This window comes from Erinaceus europaeus, chromosome 13 (assembly GCF_950295315.1).
Source record: "Erinaceus europaeus chromosome 13, mEriEur2.1, whole genome shotgun sequence".
Classification (NCBI taxonomy): domain Eukaryota; kingdom Metazoa; phylum Chordata; class Mammalia; order Eulipotyphla; family Erinaceidae; genus Erinaceus; species Erinaceus europaeus.
Genome location: NC_080174.1, coordinates 47236047 through 47257395, shown reverse-complemented (window position 1 = coordinate 47257395; position 21349 = coordinate 47236047). Strand labels below are relative to the sequence as shown.

General features: G+C 53.0%; 1 protein-coding gene across 14 annotated transcripts in view; it reads left to right on the top strand.

The window, feature by feature from the left end:
* Positions 1–10368, top strand: part of ADGRB2 (adhesion G protein-coupled receptor B2) — a 67199-nt gene extending 56831 nt beyond the window's left edge. For 7 of the 14 annotated variants that reach the window (XM_060205743.1, XM_060205751.1, XM_060205750.1 and 4 more), the window contains 14 exons: positions 198–301; positions 406–512; positions 1227–1373; positions 1530–1599; positions 2079–2145; positions 2301–2386; positions 2690–2788; positions 5125–5296; positions 5605–5700; positions 6027–6066; positions 6215–6834; positions 8947–8982; positions 9275–9373; positions 9893–10368. In XM_060205743.1, coding sequence (XP_060061726.1) covers positions 198–301; positions 406–512; positions 1227–1373; positions 1530–1599; positions 2079–2145; positions 2301–2386; positions 2690–2788; positions 5125–5296; positions 5605–5700; positions 6027–6066; positions 6215–6834; positions 8947–8982; positions 9275–9373; positions 9893–10078 — 1929 coding nt within the window. In that variant the 3' untranslated portion in view covers positions 10079–10368. The remainder of the gene's footprint in view (positions 1–197; positions 302–405; positions 513–1226; positions 1374–1529; positions 1600–2078; positions 2146–2300; positions 2387–2689; positions 2789–5124; positions 5297–5604; positions 5701–6026; positions 6067–6214; positions 6835–8946; positions 8983–9274; positions 9374–9892) is intronic. The other 7 variants (XM_060205753.1, XM_060205752.1, XM_060205746.1 and 4 more) reach the window with 4 other exon arrangements.
* Positions 10369–21349: the final 10981 nt, after the last annotated feature.

Sequence of the window (21349 nt, the reverse complement as noted above, 5' to 3'; positions counted from 1 at the left end):
GCATAAATACGAGTCCCCATGTGCTTTGGGGTCTGTGTGCATGTGTGAGTACAGGGAAGAGTGGGTCCTCCTATGCACGTGGGCATGAGGAAGGTGCAGGTGCCAGACTGTGCCAGGAAGGCAGTGGGAATGGTGGCGGCACTTTGAGCCACCCTGTCCCATGATGACCTGCGTGACCATCCACTCTCCTCTTCCAGACACTGGAGCTGGTGGGTTCCCCCTCCGTCCCCCTTGTGATTGGCTGTGCTGTGTCCTGCATGGCACTGCTCACCCTGCTTGCCATCTACGCTGCCTTCTGGAGGTAGGTGGGATGCAGGGCCGAGGGGGCAGGAGGTGGCCAGCCACTCCCGGTTGCCGGTTGGGCAGGACACCTAGCTCCTCTGTCTGCCTGCCGTGCCCTTACAGGTTCATAAAATCTGAACGATCCATCATCTTGCTGAACTTCTGCTTGTCCATCCTGGCATCCAACATCCTGATCCTAGTGGGCCAGTCACCGGTGCTGAGCAAGGCAGGTGCAGGTTCCCAGGAGTGCCTGGGATGGGAGGTGAAGGGGTGAGGGTGGAGAGTGTCTGCAAGGGTCAGTGATGTGTTGGTGTGGAGCCATGTTTGTGTATACTTGAGCCTTGTGTCTGCCGGGGAGGGGAGTGTGTGTGGGAAAGTGTGTGTGAGCCTGCATGAGTGCGTTGGGGAGTGTGTATGTACTTGGATAACAAGTGCCTGTATGCACCTGTGAGCGTGTACTTGATCTAGTGTTGCGGACATGTGTGTCAGGTGGGTGGCATTTGAGAGCCAGGGTCACCCCATAGGGTTTGTGGGAGCCCCAGCAAACCTGGCCCACCTGCCTGTGGGTCACCTGTATGCTGGCTGTCCCTCACACCCCCTGGCCTTCTCTACACAGTGGCAACACTGTGTATCCAGCGTGGGGCCTGCCCAGCCCTGACGTGGCAGGTGCTCCTGTCTGATCCTCCTCCCTGCCAACCCCTTCTGTGTGTGGGCAGCCTCCCCGCCTGCCTCCCGGATGCGGAGTGCTGTGTGCATGTCACCGGGCCTGTGTCGTGCTGTGTGTGGGTGCAGGCAAACGGGGGTGCCTGGCAGGGCTTTGGGGGTGGGGTGGAGCTCAGTGGGCGGCCATGGCAGCGCCCAGTGGCGGGCGTGGGAAGCCTGGCACCTCCCGTCCTGGTGGCTGCTCAGGGCCACTCCCTCCTCCTCCCTCTCCCTGCAGGGAGTCTGCACCATGACGGCTGCCTTCCTGCACTTCTTCTTCCTCTCCTCCTTTTGCTGGGTGCTCACTGAGGCCTGGCAGTCCTATCTGGCTGTCATCGGGCGGATGCGCACCCGCCTCGTTCGCAAGCGCTTTCTCTGCCTGGGCTGGGGTGAGCAGGGCCTGTGCGTACTTGCTGCTGGGCCCAGGGCTTTGGCCTTGACAAGGACCCAGCTCTGGGCACAGGGATCAGCTGGGCTGGGAGTTGAGGAGGGTGAGAGGACCCTGAGGACTGTCAGATGTCTTACTCTGGTCCCTGCTCCCCCAGGTCTGCCTGCATTGGTGGTGGCCGTGTCCGTTGGCTTTACCCGCACGAAAGGATACGGTACATCCAGCTAGTACGTGACCCTCCTGTGTGGGCAGTGGGAGTCAGTGGACCTGTCAGGGCACCAGCCTGGGCATCAGGCCTTTTCAGGCTGCAGCCCTGACTTATGCCTTCTATGGGAGGACTCTGGGCAGACTCTCCGGTTTGTGGGCCTCAGTTTCCCTGACTGCAAAAGGCTATGTTGATATTGGATAATTTCTAAGAACCTTTTTGACCACAGATCAACCTTCTGAGACCCTCACTGTAGCCATCAGAACTGTGGTAGCCAAGGCTGGTTCTGATGCTTGGATCTTTGTTAAAAGAAACTTCAGGGAAACTTTATTAGAGGGGAAACTGAGGCTCGGATGAGCCAGTGACTCAGCTACCCTGTTGGTGCTTAGTCCCATTGGTAATGCTGGCCTAAAGGTCAGGGGCCACTGAGGGATGGTGTTTGAGAGTGGAGGATGGGCCTACTGGGCCTACGGGTGATGCCCGTCTTCTCCCTCCCCCCAGCTGTTGGCTCTCCTTGGAGGGTGGCCTGCTCTATGCCTTTGTCGGTCCCGCGGCTGTCATTGTCCTGGTATGTGCCCCCTTTGGCATCCTGGGAGGGCCATGGTCTCAAGAGGGTCAGCCTCCTCCCATACAGCAGCTCCCCACCTTGGGGGGTGGGGGTGCCCCACCAAGAGTACACCTGGTAAACCTGTCTCCCCCACCCCCTCTGTGGGGGATCCCCAGGTGAATATGCTCATCGGAATCATCGTCTTCAACAAGCTCATGGCACGTGATGGCATCTCAGACAAATCCAAGAAGCAGAGGGCCGGGTAAGGGGGTCTCTGCCACTCGACCTTGTGGGAACTGGCGTAGGAGTGGGGTTGTCACAGCCTCTATTGGAGTCTCAGAGCTTGATGATGCCACTGGGGTCCCCTGATCTGGGTGCATCAAGGGTGCAGGCAAGGTGGGCACCCGGAGTGCTCAGCTCAGCTGCAGCCCCTCACCCACCCTAACCCACCTCTTTCTCTCTCGTCTACCCTCCCCCTCCCATTCCACTTGGGGCTCCTGCTGCCCTGTCTCTTCCCACCCATGTGTTCCCCCCCTTTTCCCATGTCTGTGCCGCCCCCCCCGAGGTCGGAGCGGTGCCCCTGGGCCAGCCTGCTCCTCCCCTGCTCAGCGTGTGGAGCGGTCCCCAGCCCCCTGCTCAGCTCAGCCTCGGCCAGGAACGCCATGTTAGTTGTGCCCCGGGGGATGGCTGGGGGTGGGGGGGCAAGAGAATGGGGGGCTGTGCCCTTGGTGGGGGGAGGAGGGATATCATGCCCTGTGTCCTGGAATAGTGGCCCTGCCCCTTCAAGTGCCACATACTCTCAAGGGTGACAAAAGGGCAGCTGGGAGTGAACGTGCCTCCTGGAACATGCTGGGTATCTGTGCCCACCCCTGAATCCCTGCCCTGCCTGCACACTGGCTTCCATTGCACACAGGCAGTGGCAGGCCCCGCCTCGCACCCTCAATCTGAAGAGACTCGGAGAATCTTAGGCCCTTAGAATTTTCTAGCCTGTAGAAAGAACCTTAGAATTAGAGTGACAGACTCTGAGAATTAGACAATAAAAAGCTAGAGGTGTGAGAATGAGTGAATCATAGAGTCTTATCATCTGTCAAAGAATCTGAGACTTCACATTTCAGAAGTATTCAGCCTCACAATTGGGGCAGAGAGAATCTTGGAGGTAGAGAAATATTTTACCGAAACTCGCTCAACCTTCTGTCCCCCTCCTCCCCCCAGCTACTGAGAGTCTGAAAATCTCCATCATACAAGAGTAGGATGAATAAATCCACAAGGACGTCAGTCTCCCTCCCAGGCTTGGGAACGTGCCTGGGCCTCCCTCACCAGTAACATCTTGGGGAGCTTACTACCTCTGGAGGCAGCTGGCACCATCCTGGAAGTTCTGTGTAGCCGAAAGTGCCCTCTCACTCAGGCTGCCATCTGCCTCTCTGACCCAGTGTGTCAGGACTGGCAGTTAAAAGCTGGGGGCCTCGGGGTTGGGCGGTAGTGCAGCGGGTTAAACGCACGAGAAGCAAAGCGCAAGGACCAGCGTTTAAGGATCCCGGTTCGAGCCCCCGGCTCCCCACCTGCAGGGGAGTCCCTTCACAGGCAGTGAAGCAGGTCTGCAGGTGTCTCTCTTTCTCTCCCCCTCTCTGTCTTCCCCTCCTCTCTTCATTTCTCTCTGTCCTATCCAACAATGAACGACATCAACAATAACAATAATAACCACAACAGGGCTACAACAACAAAGGCAACAAAAGGGGAAAAAATGGCCTCCAGGAGCAGTGGATTCATGGTGCCAGCACTGAGCCCCAGTAATAACCCTGGAGGCAAAAAGCAAAAAAAGCAAAAAAAAAAAGCTGGGGGCCCGGAGGTAGCCCAGCTAGGTTTGCAACCCAGCTCTGTCCGTCTTTGGCCAGCTGGGCACACTCCAGTTTCCTCATCTGTAAATTGGGATAATAATCCCTATGCTTGTTGATGGGAGTTGTTTTGATCACAGTGTGAACTGATGTATGTAAAGTGTTTGGCCTAGGGCTTGGCAGAAAATTGGTGGTTAATCAATGGCTGTTCTTATGACTGTGATTAGGCCCTCTTTTAGTATTGGCTCTGCCCCCAGGGGCTGTGGAGACCAGTATGCCCACCCCCCTGTCAGGCGAAACAGCCACAACTGCTTTTCCCAGGACAGGTACTGGCCCGCTGCCTACCCCTGCCTGACTGTCCCACCAGGTGTCCACGGGCAGACTGCGCTAGGCATGGCATCCAGTCCCCTGGGGACTGAGGCTGTTGGGGAGGGCTGGCACTGGCACCTGGAAACGGGTTCATCTGTTTTTTCCCTGCTTTCCTCCCCTGTCAGAGTGGAGAAGACCATGTGGGATTGGTTTGACCTGAGCTCAGATCTTTCTGCCCAGGGGTCTGAGCAACCTGTGGAGGGCCTGGTGCTTCCTCCCGGGGGCCCTGATAGGGGACGGCCCCTGCTTGCTAGCTCTGGCCCTCAACTCCTCTCTGCAGACTGCTCTGTGGTGATGCCCCGTGTGCTCTGCTTCCTTCATATTGTCTGTAGTGCTTGTCTCATGTTCTCTCTCTTTCTCTGTCCCGATTTCTCTTCTTCCCTCAAAATCCCTGGGGACGTGGCCCAGGCCTATGGTTCTGTATAGATCAGCCTTGCAACTCACAGTGTCAGTATCTGTTGTCCTCCTCCTGGCTCCTACTATTGTTCGCCTCCTCCATCTCTGTCCCCCATGATGCTTTATCACTGTGTCAGTCCCACTGTTTGTGTGTTCCCATTCCTCCCACTGTTCCCCATCTCTGTCCTTGTCCCTACTTCTCCGCTCTCTGTCACTGACCTCTGCTTCTCTGCTTCTGGTTTCTCAGTCCCTCTCTGCTTGGGGACATCACTGAGGTCTTGGAGTCTGGGACCTTACCAGTCCTTTGCAGCCGAAGAGCCCTGGGCTGTGTGCAGGTCTGGGCGCAGTCCCCTGCTCCCCTGGAGCAGCACTGGCCATGACAGCCCCTCTGCTGCTGTCCTAGGGCCTCCCTCTGGAGCTCCTGTGTGGTGCTGCCGCTGCTGGCGCTCACCTGGATGTCCGCTGTCCTGGCCATGACAGACCGTCGCTCCGTCCTCTTCCAGGCCCTTTTCGCTGTCTTCAACTCTGCGCAGGGCTTTGTCATAACTGCTGTGCACTGCTTCCTGCGCCGAGAGGTGGGCTCTGCTTCTCCTGCTCCTGCCTGTCTGCCTCCCCAAGTTCCCTCTGTGCAGAATGGGGTGCACAGGAGTTCCCACCAGATGCCCAGCAGGGGAACCCCTAATGTGGAAGCTGATAGCCTGGGACAGTTTTATCCATTGCCTCTCAGGGTTCCTCCTCCCTGCTTCCCTGACCCAGCCCAGTGTCATCACCTTCCCCTGGGTTGGACCCACTGCCTTCCTGCCACACCTGCCTGGTGTCTGGGCTGGGAGGCACAGCCCTGTAGCGAGTGGCCTCAGGCCCAGCAGGCACCTGCTGCTCCCAGGTCCAGGACGTGGTGAAGTGTCAGATGGGCGTGTGTCGTGCTGATGAAAGTGAAGACTCCCCCGACTCATGTAAAAATGGACAGCTGCAGATCCTGGTGAGTGAGGAGGCCTGAGCAGGGCACAGGTGGGAACTGAATATGGCCCCCACCCTTCTCCCCCAGGCCCCTCACCTTTCCCTTCCATGGCAGGGAGGGGACAGAGTTCGGTTTGCTCCAGACTCAGCCATGACAGCTGGGTGCAGTTTCCCCACTGGTCACGTGGGACTGGACCACGTCTGGGGCCTCCTCCAAGCTCTGTTGGGCATTGTGGCTAGGGGCAGCTCCTCTGGGTGTATAGGAAGGATCAAGCCCTCCCCCCATACATTGATCCTCTCTCTGCCCACTTGCTCGCTCTCTCTCTCTCTCTCCCTCTCTGCCTATAGTCAGACTTTGAAAAGGATGTGGACCTGGCTTGTCAGACAGGTGAGTGTGTTGGTGCAAGATGAAGAGCTCAGTATTTACCCTAAGCTCTGGGGTTTGCTACTTGTCCAGCCTGGATGAGGGGAGCTGGGGGTAGGGGTGAGGGAGGTATCCTCCCCAGGACTTACCTCCCTTCCATTCCTGCCCCCAGTTCTATTCAAGGAGGTCAACACTTGCAACCCATCCACCATCACAGGCACTCTGTCCCGCCTTTCCCTGGACGAAGATGAGGAGCCCAAGTCCTGCCTCGTGGGTCCCGAGGGTGGCCTCAGCTTCTCACCACTGCCTGGGAATATCCTGGTCCCCATGGCATCCTCTCCTGGGCTGGGGGAGCCACCACCCCCTCAGGAAGCCAACCCTGTGTACATGTGCGGGGAGGGCGGCCTGCGGCAGCTGGACCTCACATGGCTCCGGCAGACGGAGCCGGGCTCCGAGGGTGACTACATGGTGCTGCCCCGGAGGACTCTGAGTCTGCAGCCTGGAGGTGGGGGTGGAGGTGGTGAGGACCTCCCCCGGGCCCGGCCCGAGGGCACTCCCCGGAGGGCTGCCAAGGCACTCACCCACACTGAAGGCTACCCCAGCTTTCTGTCTGTGGAACACTCTAGCCTGGGGCTGGGCCCTGCCTATGGATCTCTCCAGAACCCCTACGGGATGACCTTCCAGCCACCACCACCGACACCCAGTCCCCACCAAGTGTCTGAACCGGGGGAGCGCAGCCGGACCATGCCCCGCACTGTGCCCGGCTCCACCATGAAGCTGGGCTCCCTGGAGGTGAGGGGTTACAGAGGGTAGCCTGTCCCTCTGTGCTCAAGAGGGGTCCTGAGCTTTAGGCAATGGCTAGGAAGGAACAACGGGCAACTCTATTGGAACTCCAACTTCTCTTGCACTCCCATGGGCTTGGACTTGAAGGGCTGGGATGGACTTTTCAGGGTAATGAACACCCCTTGTTTTAGTGCCTACTTTGAGGTGACAGGTGTGAGGCATGGGTGCAGCACTGCCATTAACGCCACATACTAGAGTTGCAGCACCCAGGATGGCACAGACCTGAGTTCACATCTGGGCACTGCTGGTCAGCAGGGAGACCTTGAGTGTAATCTTTCTCTGGATCTCAGTTCCTTGTTTGTAAATGCAGACATAGCAGCAGCTCCTTTGTGGAGTTGCTAGGAGGACTAATTGATATCAAGCATTTATCCTTCCTTGTGGAGCAGATAGAAAATGCTAAGTAATTGGGATTGGCAGCTATCCTCAGCCCTGAAACCATCCTCAGGTGTTGCTCACAGGCCTGTGCTAATTGTGGTAATTTCTGGTCCTGAGAAAATGGAAGCCTTTCTCTATTCTTGTTTCATGTGGATGCCCCACCTCCCCAGGCTGTCCACAGGCCTGCTCCCTGCAGGGAGTCACTGGGAACAAGGTGATAATGATAACGACTACAATGGAACTCTCCATTATTCTGGAGTTTTAGTTGGTGGGGTGTGGAGAATGTGGATAAGGAAAGGGGCAGGAGAGCGAATTAAACATTGCTGGCTGCTCATGTTTGACCTCAGAAACTCGCTTCCCATCCTCCGCATAAAGGAAATTAAGTTAGCAGCTAGAGCGTTTGCAAGTTTAGTTTTCCTCCCAAAAATGTTTCTTGAACATTTGGTGCCTGCTCCTGCTGCAGATGGCAAAAACAGGAAGGCATAACAAAGACTGGACTGACGCCGGCTCTGCAGAGGGTGTGCTCAGCGAGGCAGGTGCTTTTCTGCAGATACCTGCCTGGGAGGGGCCAGCATTGACTTCTTGAGTGGGAGGTAGCTACAAATGTGGCAGAGTCTTGAGGGGTCAAGGATGACGTCCAGGATTATGGTTCGACAACTGCAGCAAACTGCAGACGGAGGAACGGGTTTGGGGCTGGGACTCCTGAGTTTATTCAGTTGAGTGCAGTGTGTGTAGTGCCAGTGGCATGGGAAGGGGCAAGGGAGGTGTCCTCCTTCCTCCAGAAAGAGATCCATGACCAGGAAGAAGAGGACACACGGGTGTGGAGAAGAGCAGGCAGAGTGGGGGCATGGTGTTGCAGAAGCCACGGTGGGTGGCAGAGAAAGTGGGGGTGGGGTGGAAAGAGTGATACCGTGGAGCTCTGGGGAGGTGAGCCTGCAGTCAGGCCTGGGGTTTGGTAAATCTACGTGGTGGTTTTAGTGTCTTCTCAGAGGCCTCAGGCCAAGGGCTTTCCCCTCAGCCCTGTATCCCTGGTATAACCTAGAAAGTTGGACTGAGTCATTGAAGTGCTCCCAGTGTCAGCATTGTAAGGTGCTGGTGCTCCCTCCTGTCTGGCACTGGCTGCCATACAAGTTTGTTGGGGCCTCGGAGTTGGACTTAGACAAGAGAGGGCCAGGGAGGAAGGATCTGGTTTCACAGGAAAAGTGTCAATGAAGGGTCCTGAGAACTTTTGATCAGGGGTTTCCAGGACAGGTGAAGAGCCCTGGCAGCAAGGGAACTCATGACTGGCAGACAGACGGGTGAGATGGAGCAGAATTGAGGGGCAGATCCAGCGCTGAGAGAAAGGAGCCTCAGTGTTGTGATCTGCATGTGGATTTTGTCCCTGCCACTTTAGCAGACTGCACTGTGCTGTGAGCACGTGCCTACTTGTCCAGCACAGGTGTGCACTGCAAATGGGGCAAGGAGTGGAGTGGTGCTTCAGCTCCTCACCCCCCCCCCCCCCATCCAGGCCTCAGCTCTAGCTCCTACAACATCTGGGGCTCCCCTTTCAACACTCCCAACTCCTGCCCTGGACTGGGGGAGGTGCAGCAGTCAGGCCCCTGGGGAGTAGGCTTCTAGTCTCTGAAGCCCCTTCCTAAGGTGAAAAACCTTTCTTTTCCCTCACTACCTGCTGTTGTTCCTTTTCAGAGAAAGAAATTACGCTACTCAGATCTGGACTTCGAGGTAAGTGCTGTGTGTGCTCTGAAGGCATGGGTAACTTTTTGTGTTACCCCTAAAATCAGCCCAGGCCACCGTGCAGGGGCAGGACACCCCTGCCTCTAGCTTCCATGCGATCTTCTCACCACCACCACCACCCTCCCCAGTACCTCACCCTGGGAGGAATAGAGCCCGGTCTGGTCACAGAGGGGCTAGCAGCTGGTAGGGATGTGGGACCTGGGATGCTAAGTACCCTGGGTGGGGGCTCTCTGTGCTGCCCCAGAGGGAAGCACTTCCTCTGATGCACTGTGGCTCCCAGAAGGTGATGCACACCCGGAAACGGCATTCGGAACTCTACCACGAGCTCAACCAGAAATTCCACACATTTGATCGCTACCGCAGCCAGTCCACAGCCAAGGTGAGGCTCCTCCTGTCACCGTCCCTGCCTGAAGCTCATGGCCTGACCTGGCACAGTAGCCCCTAGGTTGGCCTCTGACCCCTGGCTATTGTTGCAGAGAGCGGAGCCCTGGGTGCTCTTCGGATAGGGCAGCCAGATGGAATGTGTCCAGCATAAGTCCACCTGGGCTGGGGTGGGTGTGAGATGGACTGATTCTCTCCCCTCACCCCCAGCCCCACCTCCAACCCCTGCTTTCTCTGCCTAGGGAACCTCAGTTTGACTCATGCAGGGCCTTTATGGGACAGTTCTGGGGCTTGGGTGGAGTAGAGGGAGTGCCAAAAACTGAACACTGATAGGGGCCTCCCCAGCATCTTGAGCAGGGTGAGTGGTTAGGAGACATAGTCTGGGGTTGGGGGTCACTCTGAGCATCAGAGTCCTGCTCAGGCTCTGATGGCTCAGGGGCTTGGGCCCCTCAGTTCCAGTGTTGAGACGGGACTGGGAACTAGCTGTCTCCATGGGCCCTTTCTGCGCCCCTCTCAGGAGAAGCCCAGTCCTGGGGAGCGTCCCAGTCTGTCCCAGCAGCGACGACATCAGAGCTGGAGCACTTTCAAGTCTATGACACTGGGCTCGCTGCCCCCCAAGCCCCGAGAGCGGCTGGCCCTACACCGGACACCTGCCTGGGAGCCCGCAGAACCACCAGACGGCGACTTTCAGACAGAGGTGTGAGTGCCATGCCGGACTGCCCACTGCGTATAAATATATATATCTCTCTATTTTCACACTTCACTTTGGAACGACCCGGGAGCCAGCGCCCCCTCCCCTCTCCCGAGGGCTGGGCAGGAAAGCAGCGTAGTGGACTCAGCCGGCTGGGGGAGGGGGGTGGACCAGAGCTCTTCCCTGTTTCTCAGAGGCACCCCAGCCACTGGAGCCCCATCTTCACCCCAGCCTGTCTGTCCCTGTCCCGGGCTGGGGAGGGGGGAGGGGAACTTTGTTGGGAATAAACTTCACTCTGTGGACTTTGTTGCTGAGCTGTTTTGCTTCCCGCCAGGTGGAGACCCAGCCCTGGGACCCAAGCTCTGCTTCTCTTTCCTCTGTTTAATCTCACTTGGTCTCATCAAACTGTACCATGGGGTCACACCAGCTCTGACTCAGAGAGGACACCCTGGGCTTTGACTTTGGCTTTGTCCCTGATTCCCTGGGTGACCTTGAACTTGTCCATTCTCCTGGCTGGACCTGGGGATTGGGCACAAGGGGTGGGACCTTTTGCACCTGGCTGTCCCCAGTGACTATGATGGTCATGGCTGCAGCTTTTCAGTGGGGCCCATGGGCTTGATTGCCTAGAGCCAAGACAGAGCTTAGCAACTTCAGTTTTTCCACCTGTAACATGGGCATGGTAATATTCTGTTCTTCACAGGTTACTGTGAAGCTGAAACAAAGGTCTAGCCAAAGAGTGCTTAGCGACTGCCTGACACATAGTAACCCTTTAAAGATTAGCTGTTATCACTCAGCACTTGTTCTGAGGCTGAGCTAAACACACACGCGCGTGCGCGCGCATGTGCGCGCGCGTGCACACACACACACACACACACACACACACACACACATGACTCCTTACAATTTTACTGCATGGTTTTAGGTCATCCATTTTGTGGATAGGAAAAAGAAATCAGAGATGAGAAGTGATTTTTTTTTTTTTTTTTTTTTTACCAGAGCACTGCTCAGCTCTGGCTTATGGTGGTGTGGAGGATTGAACCTGGGACTTTGGAGCCTCAGACATGAGAGTCTTTTTGCATAACCATTATGCTATCTACCCCCACCCGAAGTGACTTGCTTTAAGGCCACAGTCGAAGCATGTCCTGGCTAGGTGGATGGGAGGCTTTTTTGCCTTTATCTTCCCCCTCCTTGGTAGCATAGGAAGCCTGAGCTCTGCTCCCTGAACCTGCTCTTGTGGCTGCTAGGGAGCAGCAGGGTAGCTGGCAGGCAGCTGTGCTCACACTGTGCCAGCAAGGCACTGCAGAAGGTTGGGTGGTGGTGGAGCCTTAAGTTCCAGGATTTTGGATAGGTTTGGGGTGGAGGAGTCAGATGCAGAAGGAGACTCATTGGTGGGGTGAATGCTTGCATATCTCAGTGGAGACACCCTTGCTTAGTTCCTAGGCAGCAAAGAAGAGACACAGGGTCGGGCAGAGAACTCTCATGTTTTATAGCCAGACCACAACTCCTTTGCAGTCAGACAGCACCTGGAGAAAGGGCCTCAGGTGCAGCTCCTGACCTGGCCACTCAGCAGTGTGGACACTTCTGGGACTTGGAGACAGAGCTAGGACACCCGGCAACTGTAAGAGCTGGTTGACACAGGAGAAGAAGCGGATTAGGTGCTGTAGGAATCTGCTGGGATGGAGGGAGAAGGCACTTGCTGCTGGAGTGGTGGGTGTGGTGGCTGATGGCTCCTGGGCAAGGAGGGGGCAGAGTCCTCAGGCCTGTGCCCCCAGGCCCTGGTTGTTTTCCAGCCCTATGCCCCACCCTCTGATCTCAGACCACTGGTGCCTCCCAGCAGGTGGCCCCAGCACTTCAGGGCAGAGTGCTTACTCTGGCGCCACCATCTGAGTCTTCACAGTCCGCACTGTGACTCCCCCATTTCATAGATGCAGAGATTAAGGCTCCCAGGTGACTGTGACTTTCTCCAACTGCCAGAGCTTGGAAGTGACTCTGGGGACATGTGGCCAAGAGAGCAGCAGAATCCCAGTACCGGTCAGTTTAGGGAGAAAGGGACTTTTGCATTTCAGGAGTGGCAAGCTGCAGGCACAGCGGTGGACATGTATGATTGGCCTGAGGTCAGAGTGCCATCACTCGGGCTGCTGTCTGTATTAGCTTCATTTTGGTAGACAGACTTATCCACCACCACCACCACCACCACCACCACCACCACCACCACCACCACCCAGCCCACCAAGGCTTTGTCCTTCTTCCAGCTCATGTTATTCAACTTTGCTCCCAGAGGGGAAGGAACTTTCTCTTGAATTCCAAAGGGAGCTGGTTGGTGGGTGTGGGGTGTGTGGGGAGAGACACATGACTATGATTGGTACCTCTTGGGGGACAGGGAGAGAAATTAAGTCTCCAAAAGTAGTGGGCCTATCTCCTTTTCACACAAGGAAAGTTTATTCATGACCTTGTGCCAGCAGACCCCACACCACAATCCTGGGCCAGAATTTTTCTCTCAGCTACCACTTAATGCCGCCTCTCCTTCCTTTTCTGCCTGGGCACTGGGGCTGAGCTGAGAAGCGCATTCATAGTTTCTTGCTCTGCATCTGGTTCAAGGAGGGAGCTTTGTGTTACCTTGTTCAACACAGCTGCAGCAGAAGTTCCTGAGGGTGTTCAGAGTCACTGCTAACATGATCAGGAGCAGCACTCTCCTGACTGCAGGGCTCTGCTCCTCTCTGCCCCTCAGTCCTCATTCTCCCAGGCACTATTTGCCTAAGACAGGCCACTGGACCTTCTCTGACTTGGGTGCCCTTTTTGCAAGCCTTCTATGTGCTTTAATACCTAGTAACCTGTCATTTCTTCCCTGAACTTGGATTTCTTGCCCCCACTCCCCCCCCCCCCCCCGCCTTCTGTCTCCAGTTCTTGCCATATGGTTCAGGTGGGACCTTTCCAAAATTCAGACCTGGTCAGGCTCAGAAGCCTTTCAGAGTTAGCCTTGATCCTAGAATTAGCCTATAATGAAAGACTTGCGGTGATGGGTCATTGCCAACCTCTGGCCTGTCTCTCTCACTGTTGTGCTGTGTCTGTGTATACACCATTAACTCATCATCACCCTCCCAGAACCAGCTCAAGTGACTCCTGTGAAGCTGTACTCCCTACCCAGCAGCCAGTGCTCCCTGAGCCCTGACATGCACATGCACTGTCTCACTGTTCACACAGGACTGTTGGCATCTGTATCAGCCTGATTTGGGTTTGTATGCTCAGCCCAGGGCTCCATATGGAGTAGGCAGGCATCAGTGCATCGTTACTGAGGAAACAGAGTTCACACATCTTGAGCATGGGTTTCCTCTTCTGCAATGTGGGGATAACTATTAATATAATCCTTAACCTTTGCTGGACGTCTAGAATGTGACTTGGATTTATGTATGGGGAATGTTTTGCAGATGTTATCTCCCCCTCCCCCAGTAATTCATTCCCAGGCTCCACTGCTTTTCTGACTCAAGTGGGAAACCAACCCCCCCCCCCCACACTGTCCAGGGTTCTGAATGGCACCTGCCAACCTTTCCAGGAGACAGAACCTGCAGTCTCATGTGAGCTCAGCTATAGTCTCTCCTTGAGATTGGCAGGGTCTTGGGAGAACAAACCATGTCTGCCTTCATGAGATCAGTCTCTGGGGAATGTCCAGTAAAAATACAGTTCAAACTATAGTTATTTAAAATTAGTTATTTAAAGGAGTCAGGCGGTAGTTCAGCAGGTTAAGCGCGGGTGGCGCAAAGCACAAGGACTGGTGTAAGGATCCCAGTTCGAGCCCCCAGCTCCCCACCTGCAGGCGAGTTGCTTCATAGGCAGTGAAGTAGGTCTGCAGGTATCTATCTTTCTCTCCCTCTCTGTCTTCCCCTTCTCTCCCCATTTCTCTCTGTCCTATCCAATAACAAAAATAATAACTACAACAATAAAACAAGGGCAACAAAAGGGAAAAAAAATAGTTCTTTAAAAAAGGAAAAGAAACAGATGAAATTTACGCAGGTGTATTGAACCTAACATATCAAAACCATAATGTCACTCCAACTAATAAAGGTCAACAAAGGTCATTGGCAATGAGATATTTTACAGTGATCTGCATAGTAAATCTTTGAAATGGAGCATGTGTTTTACATGTATGACATATTTAAATTCAGTCTCAGTCACTTTTTTTTTTTTTTGGTAGAGACAGAAATTGAAAAGGGAGGGGGAAGAGAGATCCCTGCAGCATTATTTCACTGTTTGTGAAACCCTTCCACCCCTGAAAGTACAGATTGGGGGCTTGATCTGGGGTCCTTTTCCATTGTATCATGTGCATTCTACTGGATATGCCACTGCCTACCCCCCTGGCCAAACTCTGAGTGCTCAGTAACCATGTATTGATAGATTGGTGGTAGCCGTGTCCTTAAATCTTTGCACTGTCTCATATTAAAGAAGGTAAGAGATTACCTACCTCACTGGGTCACAGGGAGGATTCAGAGAGGTGCTATAGGAAAAATTCATAGCACTGTCAGCATGAAGTCAGTCTTCCTGGAGTCTGTGCATTCAGGGCATACAGGTGGGCAGGGAAGGGGAATTGGAGATATAGAAGGTCTTGAAAACCCTATGGAGTGGTATCAGGCTGACCTCAGCAGGGCTGTGCTCTATTCCCATTCCCATAGCCTGTGTCTTTCTCCTACCTGCAGCCCCACGTTCTTGAGAAGGAGGCAGGTTGGGATTGGCACTTGAACAGACAAAAACTCAATTGGGCTTAATTCACTTCCATTCAGTACCAATTAAAAGGGGATTAGGTGGCCAAGATGGCCTGAGGGGGGATCCTGGGTGTGTGATGCTGCCAACTTCTTCCTCTCGACATTCATGCCCCTCCAGGATCCCTTTTGCCAACTCTGGCATAGAATTCCTTATCCAGAACTTCTTTTTAGGACCAGTCCTCAGTACCCCCATTGTTCTTCTCTGTACTCCTTCAAGGCTACCAGCTCCCCAGCTCCCCCCCTCCCCGCTACCACCAAAGACCCTCTTACCTTCACAGATCCTCAAAATGCATGCTAACGGGAGTCGGCCAGTAGCGCAGCCACTAACGCACTAGCGCAGCATGCTAACGGGAGTCGGCCAGTAGTGCACATGGGGCGAAGTGCAAGGACCAGCGTAAGGATCCTGGTTCAAGCCCCCAGCTCCCCACCTGCAGGGGAGTCCCTTCACAGGCAGTGAAGCAGGTCTGCAGGTGTCTGTCTTTCTCTCCCACCGTCTGTCTTCCCCTCCTCTCTCCATTTCTCTCTGTCCTATCCACCAAAAATGACATCAATAACAACAACAATAACTACAACAACAATAAAAAACAACAAGGGCGGGAGTCGGGCGGTAGCGCTGCGGGTTAAGTGCATGTGGTGCAAAGCACAAGGACTGGCATAAGGATCCCGGTTCGAGCCCCTGGCTTCCCACCTGCATGGGATATGGAAGAGGGGTGACACTGAAGGATGAGAGCAGATATAGAGACCAGTGAGAAGACCATCATAGCCAGGGAACTTTAACTGGAGGTTTCCATGGAGACAGCATGGGATCTACATGTAAAGAGTCATCGTATAGCTAGATGGTGGTGTCATCAGCCCTTGGTGTAGGATGGTGTGGGAAGAAGCCAAGGACATCTTGCACACTTGGGGTGGATGATTGTGCCATTGAATCTGGGGCACAGGCCTTGGGCCAATGGTGGGGAAGACAATCATAACTTCAGCCTTGAATACCTTGGAGACGCTTGGGGGAGGGCTGTATTTCTCAAGTAGGAAGTAGTTTGATGGACACACAGAACGGGAACTCAGGAGCTAAGCTGGACCAAAGTCCTTAGCATGGCAAGAAGCTGTATGGGAGGGAGCAGGCCACCCAGTGAATGGGAAATAAAGGAATGAAGGGGAGATAGACAGTTTGTGAAGTGGGGCTGGGAAAAGAGCCCAGTGGAGCAGGGTGGGGGAGGGGAACCTCTAGAATCTGAAGGTGAATTAGCCGGAGCAATGCTTTAGGAGTGAAGAGATTGTCCTTACCCCCTCCCCATGATCCTACATAACGATAGACCAAAAATAACCAGCCTGACCATCCTGGGAGACTTGGTAATGGATATCAACACAAGATTGATTCTGCTCATTTGTTGGGCTGCAAGCCAGCTACAGTTTCTGAAGGGGGTATGGAGACCTCAGAGGGGGCCTCTAAAACCTCAGAGGATGGCACTGTGCACTCCATGGAGAGCTCTTAATGCACAAAATGGGGCTACAGGCACCCTGCTGGGCCCTCTGCAACTATTGCTCCCTCTTTTTCTGAGTAGGCAGCAGCAGGCTTGGCCCCTCCCCCAAGCCCCAGTTACCCCTCCCCACTGGACCTGCTCAGGGCTGGCAGGTCCCCACCTCCTGTGGTGGCACGACATGGCCCAAGCCATCAATCCAGGCATCCCTAGAGTCAACCAAGAAAGTCAATATTTAATTTGGGCACCATGTTAATGCCATCGATCGTGTGCCCCCACCCCCCTCTTCTCTAGACTCATTTGTCACTTCCCATCCCAAGAGAGATGGGGTGGGGGTGGGGTGATGGAGCCCAGTGGGGACAGAGCTCAGTCTGGGATTGGCTTGGGAAAACTAGCCTGCATGTGGGTGTGCTGCTCAGAGCCACCAGCTTCCCATTCTCCCTTCAAGAACTGAATCTAGAATCACAGATCTGCTTTGGATTTCCTAAGTCCTGGCTCCTGGTAAGGCAGTGAAGTGGGGAAGGGGAAGCCACCTTTCCTTCCAGGGGGACCAAGTTCCCTGCAAGGGTCTGAACTGGGGTGAGTGGGGGGGAGTTGTGTGATTTAGGGAAGTGAGGAGAGGAGTCTTAAAATTACCACCTCAGGAGAGAAGTGAGTAAATCCTGAAATCCAGAACCTGCTCAGGCTTCTGGAGTCCCTCCGAGGAGCCTGCACTTGTCTGTGATGCTGAGGCCCCCACATGAGAACCCTGAGAGGAGAGTCTGGGTCCCAGAAAGGAGCCTGGTATAGTGGAGCTCAGACACTTAGCGTCTAGATGGGCAGTGAGAGAGTTTGGGGGGAGGGCAGGACACAAACCATTGTTTGTTTTTGCGAGTCCTGCTCATCAAGATACGGGCAGGTGGGCTGTGTCACTTGGTGCCCTCCCCCAGGCTGGCCTACCCACCCTCAGGAAGGGAATGAAGTCTCCTTTGGGGACAAGGCTTGTGCTTATGGCACAATTGCATCTCTTGCTGAGTGACTTTGAACAAGTAACCTCTCTGAACCTTAAATCCTTCCTGTCTCTTTGGGCACTTTTGTACAGTTCTCAAGGGGCTGGGAATGCACTAAGGTAAGCCTTGGTGGCCTAAGATGTACCCTGGAGTTCTTACACTTGAGACACTGAAACACTGCCAGCAGTAACTGTTGGGCAGCCCACTGTCATTTAGGCTCTGGTCACAATGACACCCTTGGTGCTCCTTGTTATTCCCAGCCCACTGTCAAGGTGACATGGCTAAGAGAACATTTGGGTCAGATCTGTCATCTAGCACTATCCATTGGACAGACCAAGTTTATACTGGGGCATCATAAGGTAGTAGCAATACACACGCACACAGAGTTGTCCGTTGTGTTGATGAACTTTTCCAGATTTTTGAGAGCTTGTTTGGAGGTCCTAGCAGGGGAGTGCAGCTACTCACATATCCTCGCCTAAGACCTGTCTGTCTCTATTTGGGGAAGGACGTCCACTTTGACCAAGCACTCAGCTTCAGGAGGGACGCACATGGAGCGGTGAGGGAAGAAGGGGACACCCACCTAGTCAGCCAGATCAGCTGAATCAACCCTGGAGATCAATGGAGTGACAGTCACAGCCAGATCGCCCTCACATCTCTTATCCAGAATTTTGTAACTGAAAAAAAATTTTTTTTTCATTACAGCACATGTGTAAACATCATGCTTCATGAATTAGTGTGCTATTTCTATTATGTATTGGGGTGTTTTCATAGGAACACCAGACTCTTCACTGGGCAGGGCAAGAAATATTTTAATGAGGTCCACATGACCCATATCCTGGGTTGCCCAAGGACTGTTGTGTGTCTCAGCTGACACACAAGTTCAGTTAAGCCTTGCCCTGGAAAAACACTATTTGTTATTCATTCAGTGAGCATTGTCTGATACCAAGCCATCCTGGGCCATGATCTGGGCACTGGTAAAGATACAGTCTTGAGCATATATACCATGACTCAACTGGTAGAGCACATACTTTACCATACTTGAAGACCTGAAGTCAAGCTCTGGTCCCTACCTGCATGAGGGCAGCTTCATGACTGGTGGAGTAGTGCTACATGGCTACAAGTATCTCTCCTCTCTATTTCTGTTACCTTTATTTTAAAAAAAAGCCTCTCAAATGGTAACATTATCATTAGCACTGAACCTCAGCAATAACCTTGGTGGAAAAAAATGGAAAATATTCACAAGTGGTGAAGCAGGTGTCTATCTTTCTCTCTACCTCTTTATTTTCCCCTACTCTCTTGATTTCTCTCTGTCCCGGCCAACAACAATACAATTAGAACAAAAAAGTGGAAGAAATGGCTGTCAGAAGCAATGGATTTGTAGTGTAGGCACCGAGCCCCATTGATAACCTAGGAGACAAAAAAAAAAAAAAAGATATAGTGTCTAAGAAAGATACCAGAAGAAAGGAGGCAGGAGGAAGGGATGATTTTGCTTTCTCTGCCCAATACCTTTGGAGCCTGTTAGAATAAAGTTAAGTCGGGGCTGGGCAATGGTACACTTGATTGAGTACATATTTACAATGTGCAAGGACGTGGGTTCAAGTTCCCGGTCCCCACCTGAAGGAGGAATATTTTACAAGCTGTAAAGCAGAACTGCAGGTGTTCTCTCTGTCTTTTTATCTCCTCTTCTCTGAGTTTTTCTCTATCCCTATCCAATAAATAAATATGTAATAAAAAAAAAAGAACAAAGTTAAATCTGAGTGTGGACCCAAAGAGGGGGCCTACTCTAGTCTCTACTTACTGCCCTGATGGCTTTTCCTGTCACTGTGTTCTCACTGACTGCCTCCAGCCACGTGGCTGCCATGGTTTCTCCCAGTCTGATTCTCTGCAATTGCTGTAGCTTCCACTTGAAAGGCTCTTCTAAGTCATCTGCTCTGCTTGCTCTTCATCTTTTGATTGAAACGCCAATGCTACCTCCTCAAGAAGGTCATACTTGCATCCTTTTGCAACTCAGTCATTTTTTTTTTTTAATATTGCCCTAATTTTTCTATAGCACAACTTCTCCCAATCTGAAATCCTAGTACTTGTTCCCATTTCTTGTCTGACATAACCACTAGACTGTGAGCCTCTGAGGGCAGAACAGGGTGGTATTCATTCACTGCTTGGCATATAATAGGGGCTTCATAGGTCTTGTTCAATGGATGGAGGATGGGTGGGTGGGTGGATGGATGGATGGGATGAATGAATGAATGAATGAATGAATGAATGAATGAATGAGGTGTTTAAGGTTCCCCTAGGACATTGAGAGGGAGTTGTCAGGAGCTGAAGGTCCAGCCCTCTAGTGCCTTGCCACAGGCAGACTGTGTTGATGGTTAGGCCTGGCATGGGGTGGGCAGGGAAAGTGTGTGCAGGCTCAGGAAGGAAGAAGGCCCACAGGACAGCAGCCTCAGGGCATGCATATTACAGGAAGCTCATTCCTTGAATATTAACCTGCTGCTGGACTGGCAGTCCCTGCTGCTGCTGAATTCCTCACTGTCAGGGCCAATGCTGGGACTGTGGCTGGGGGCTGGGAGGACAGTGAATCCACATTCAGAAGGCCACGTGCACTTCCCTGTGTCTTGTGGGCCTGCTTAGGCAGGTGACCAGACACAGTGCTCTGTGTGCAGTGCCTGTCTGAGTGTGCACTGCCCTTGTCGGCCTGCAGAACTGTGATTTACATGCCTTTGTTTCCAAGGGAAGTGCAACCAAGAGAAAGGAGGTCCCTTGAGAGACTACTGAATTCAGGGGGCTGGTGTACCTGGTTAAGCACATATGCTACTATGCGTAAGTAGTGAAACATTTTTTCTCCTCTCCTCTCTTTCTCCCCCTCTCCTCTCAATTTCTCTCTGTCCTATCAAAGAAAAGTTAAAAAATATATAAAGGGAAAAAATGGTTGCTGGGAGTGGTGGATTCATTGTGTAGACACAGCCCCAGTGGTGACCCTGGTGGCAATTAAAAAATGAAATTACTGAGTTTATTTATTTATTTTGCCATTTTAAAATTTGTGATTAATAGTGGGTTACAAAATTGAGTGCGAGATTACAGGGTATAGTTGCACACTGTACCCACCGCCAAAGTTCTGTGTCTCCACCCTCTGAAAGATAACCACTATAGTTCTCACAAAGTCTTAGAAACAGTCTGTTTGCTTGGGTTTATTTTTTCTCTTGCAAGTTCGTATGTATCAGTTTTCTAGATTCCAAATGAGTGAAACTATCCAGTAGTTGTCTTTGATCTCTTCATTTACTTCACTAAGCAACATCAACATCACCTCCAGTTCCATCCATTTTATCCCAAAAGACACAATATTGTCCCCCCCACCCCCATCCTCCAAAGCACTGCTCAGTTCAGGCTTATGATGTTGTGGGGGACTGAACCTGGGATTTTAGACCCTCAAGCATGAGAGTCTCTATATAACCACTGTGCTATCTTCCCCACCCAATACTTTCTATCTCTCTTTTTTCCAGAGCAGTATTTCATGGAGTATATATCCCATAACTTCTTTATCCAGTCATCTGTCAATGGGTACTTAGGCTGCTTCTACTTTTTGGTGATTGTGAAGAGACTCCTGAGTTCTAGTCACCTACTGTGCAGACAGGAAAACAGGCTCACCAAGGGGGAGAGGTAACCAGTCTGTGGAGGCTCACGGCTAGTACTCAAGGTCGGTGAACATTTATGGAGAAACTGTGGCACTGTGCTGGGCACTGGGGGCTTGTTACACTAAAGAGATATACCATCCAGGGGACACTGCTTGAGACCTGAGTGTCAGGAGAAGGCTTCTTAAAGAAGGAAACACGTGTGCTGAGCTTTGGAGACTAATTGAAAGCTCGGCAGGCAGAGAAAGGGGAAAGGGCACTCCAGGCAGAGGATGCCATGTAAGCAAAGGCACAGAGGCATGAAACAACCTGACAAGTTTGGGGAACTGCAAGTTGTGTGTTTCAGTGGGAGAGGAAGGGCCGGGGAGGGTGGGCTACAGAGATGAGGCCACCAGGAAGGAGGGTTTTGATCACAATAAGCTTCACCAGCCATAGC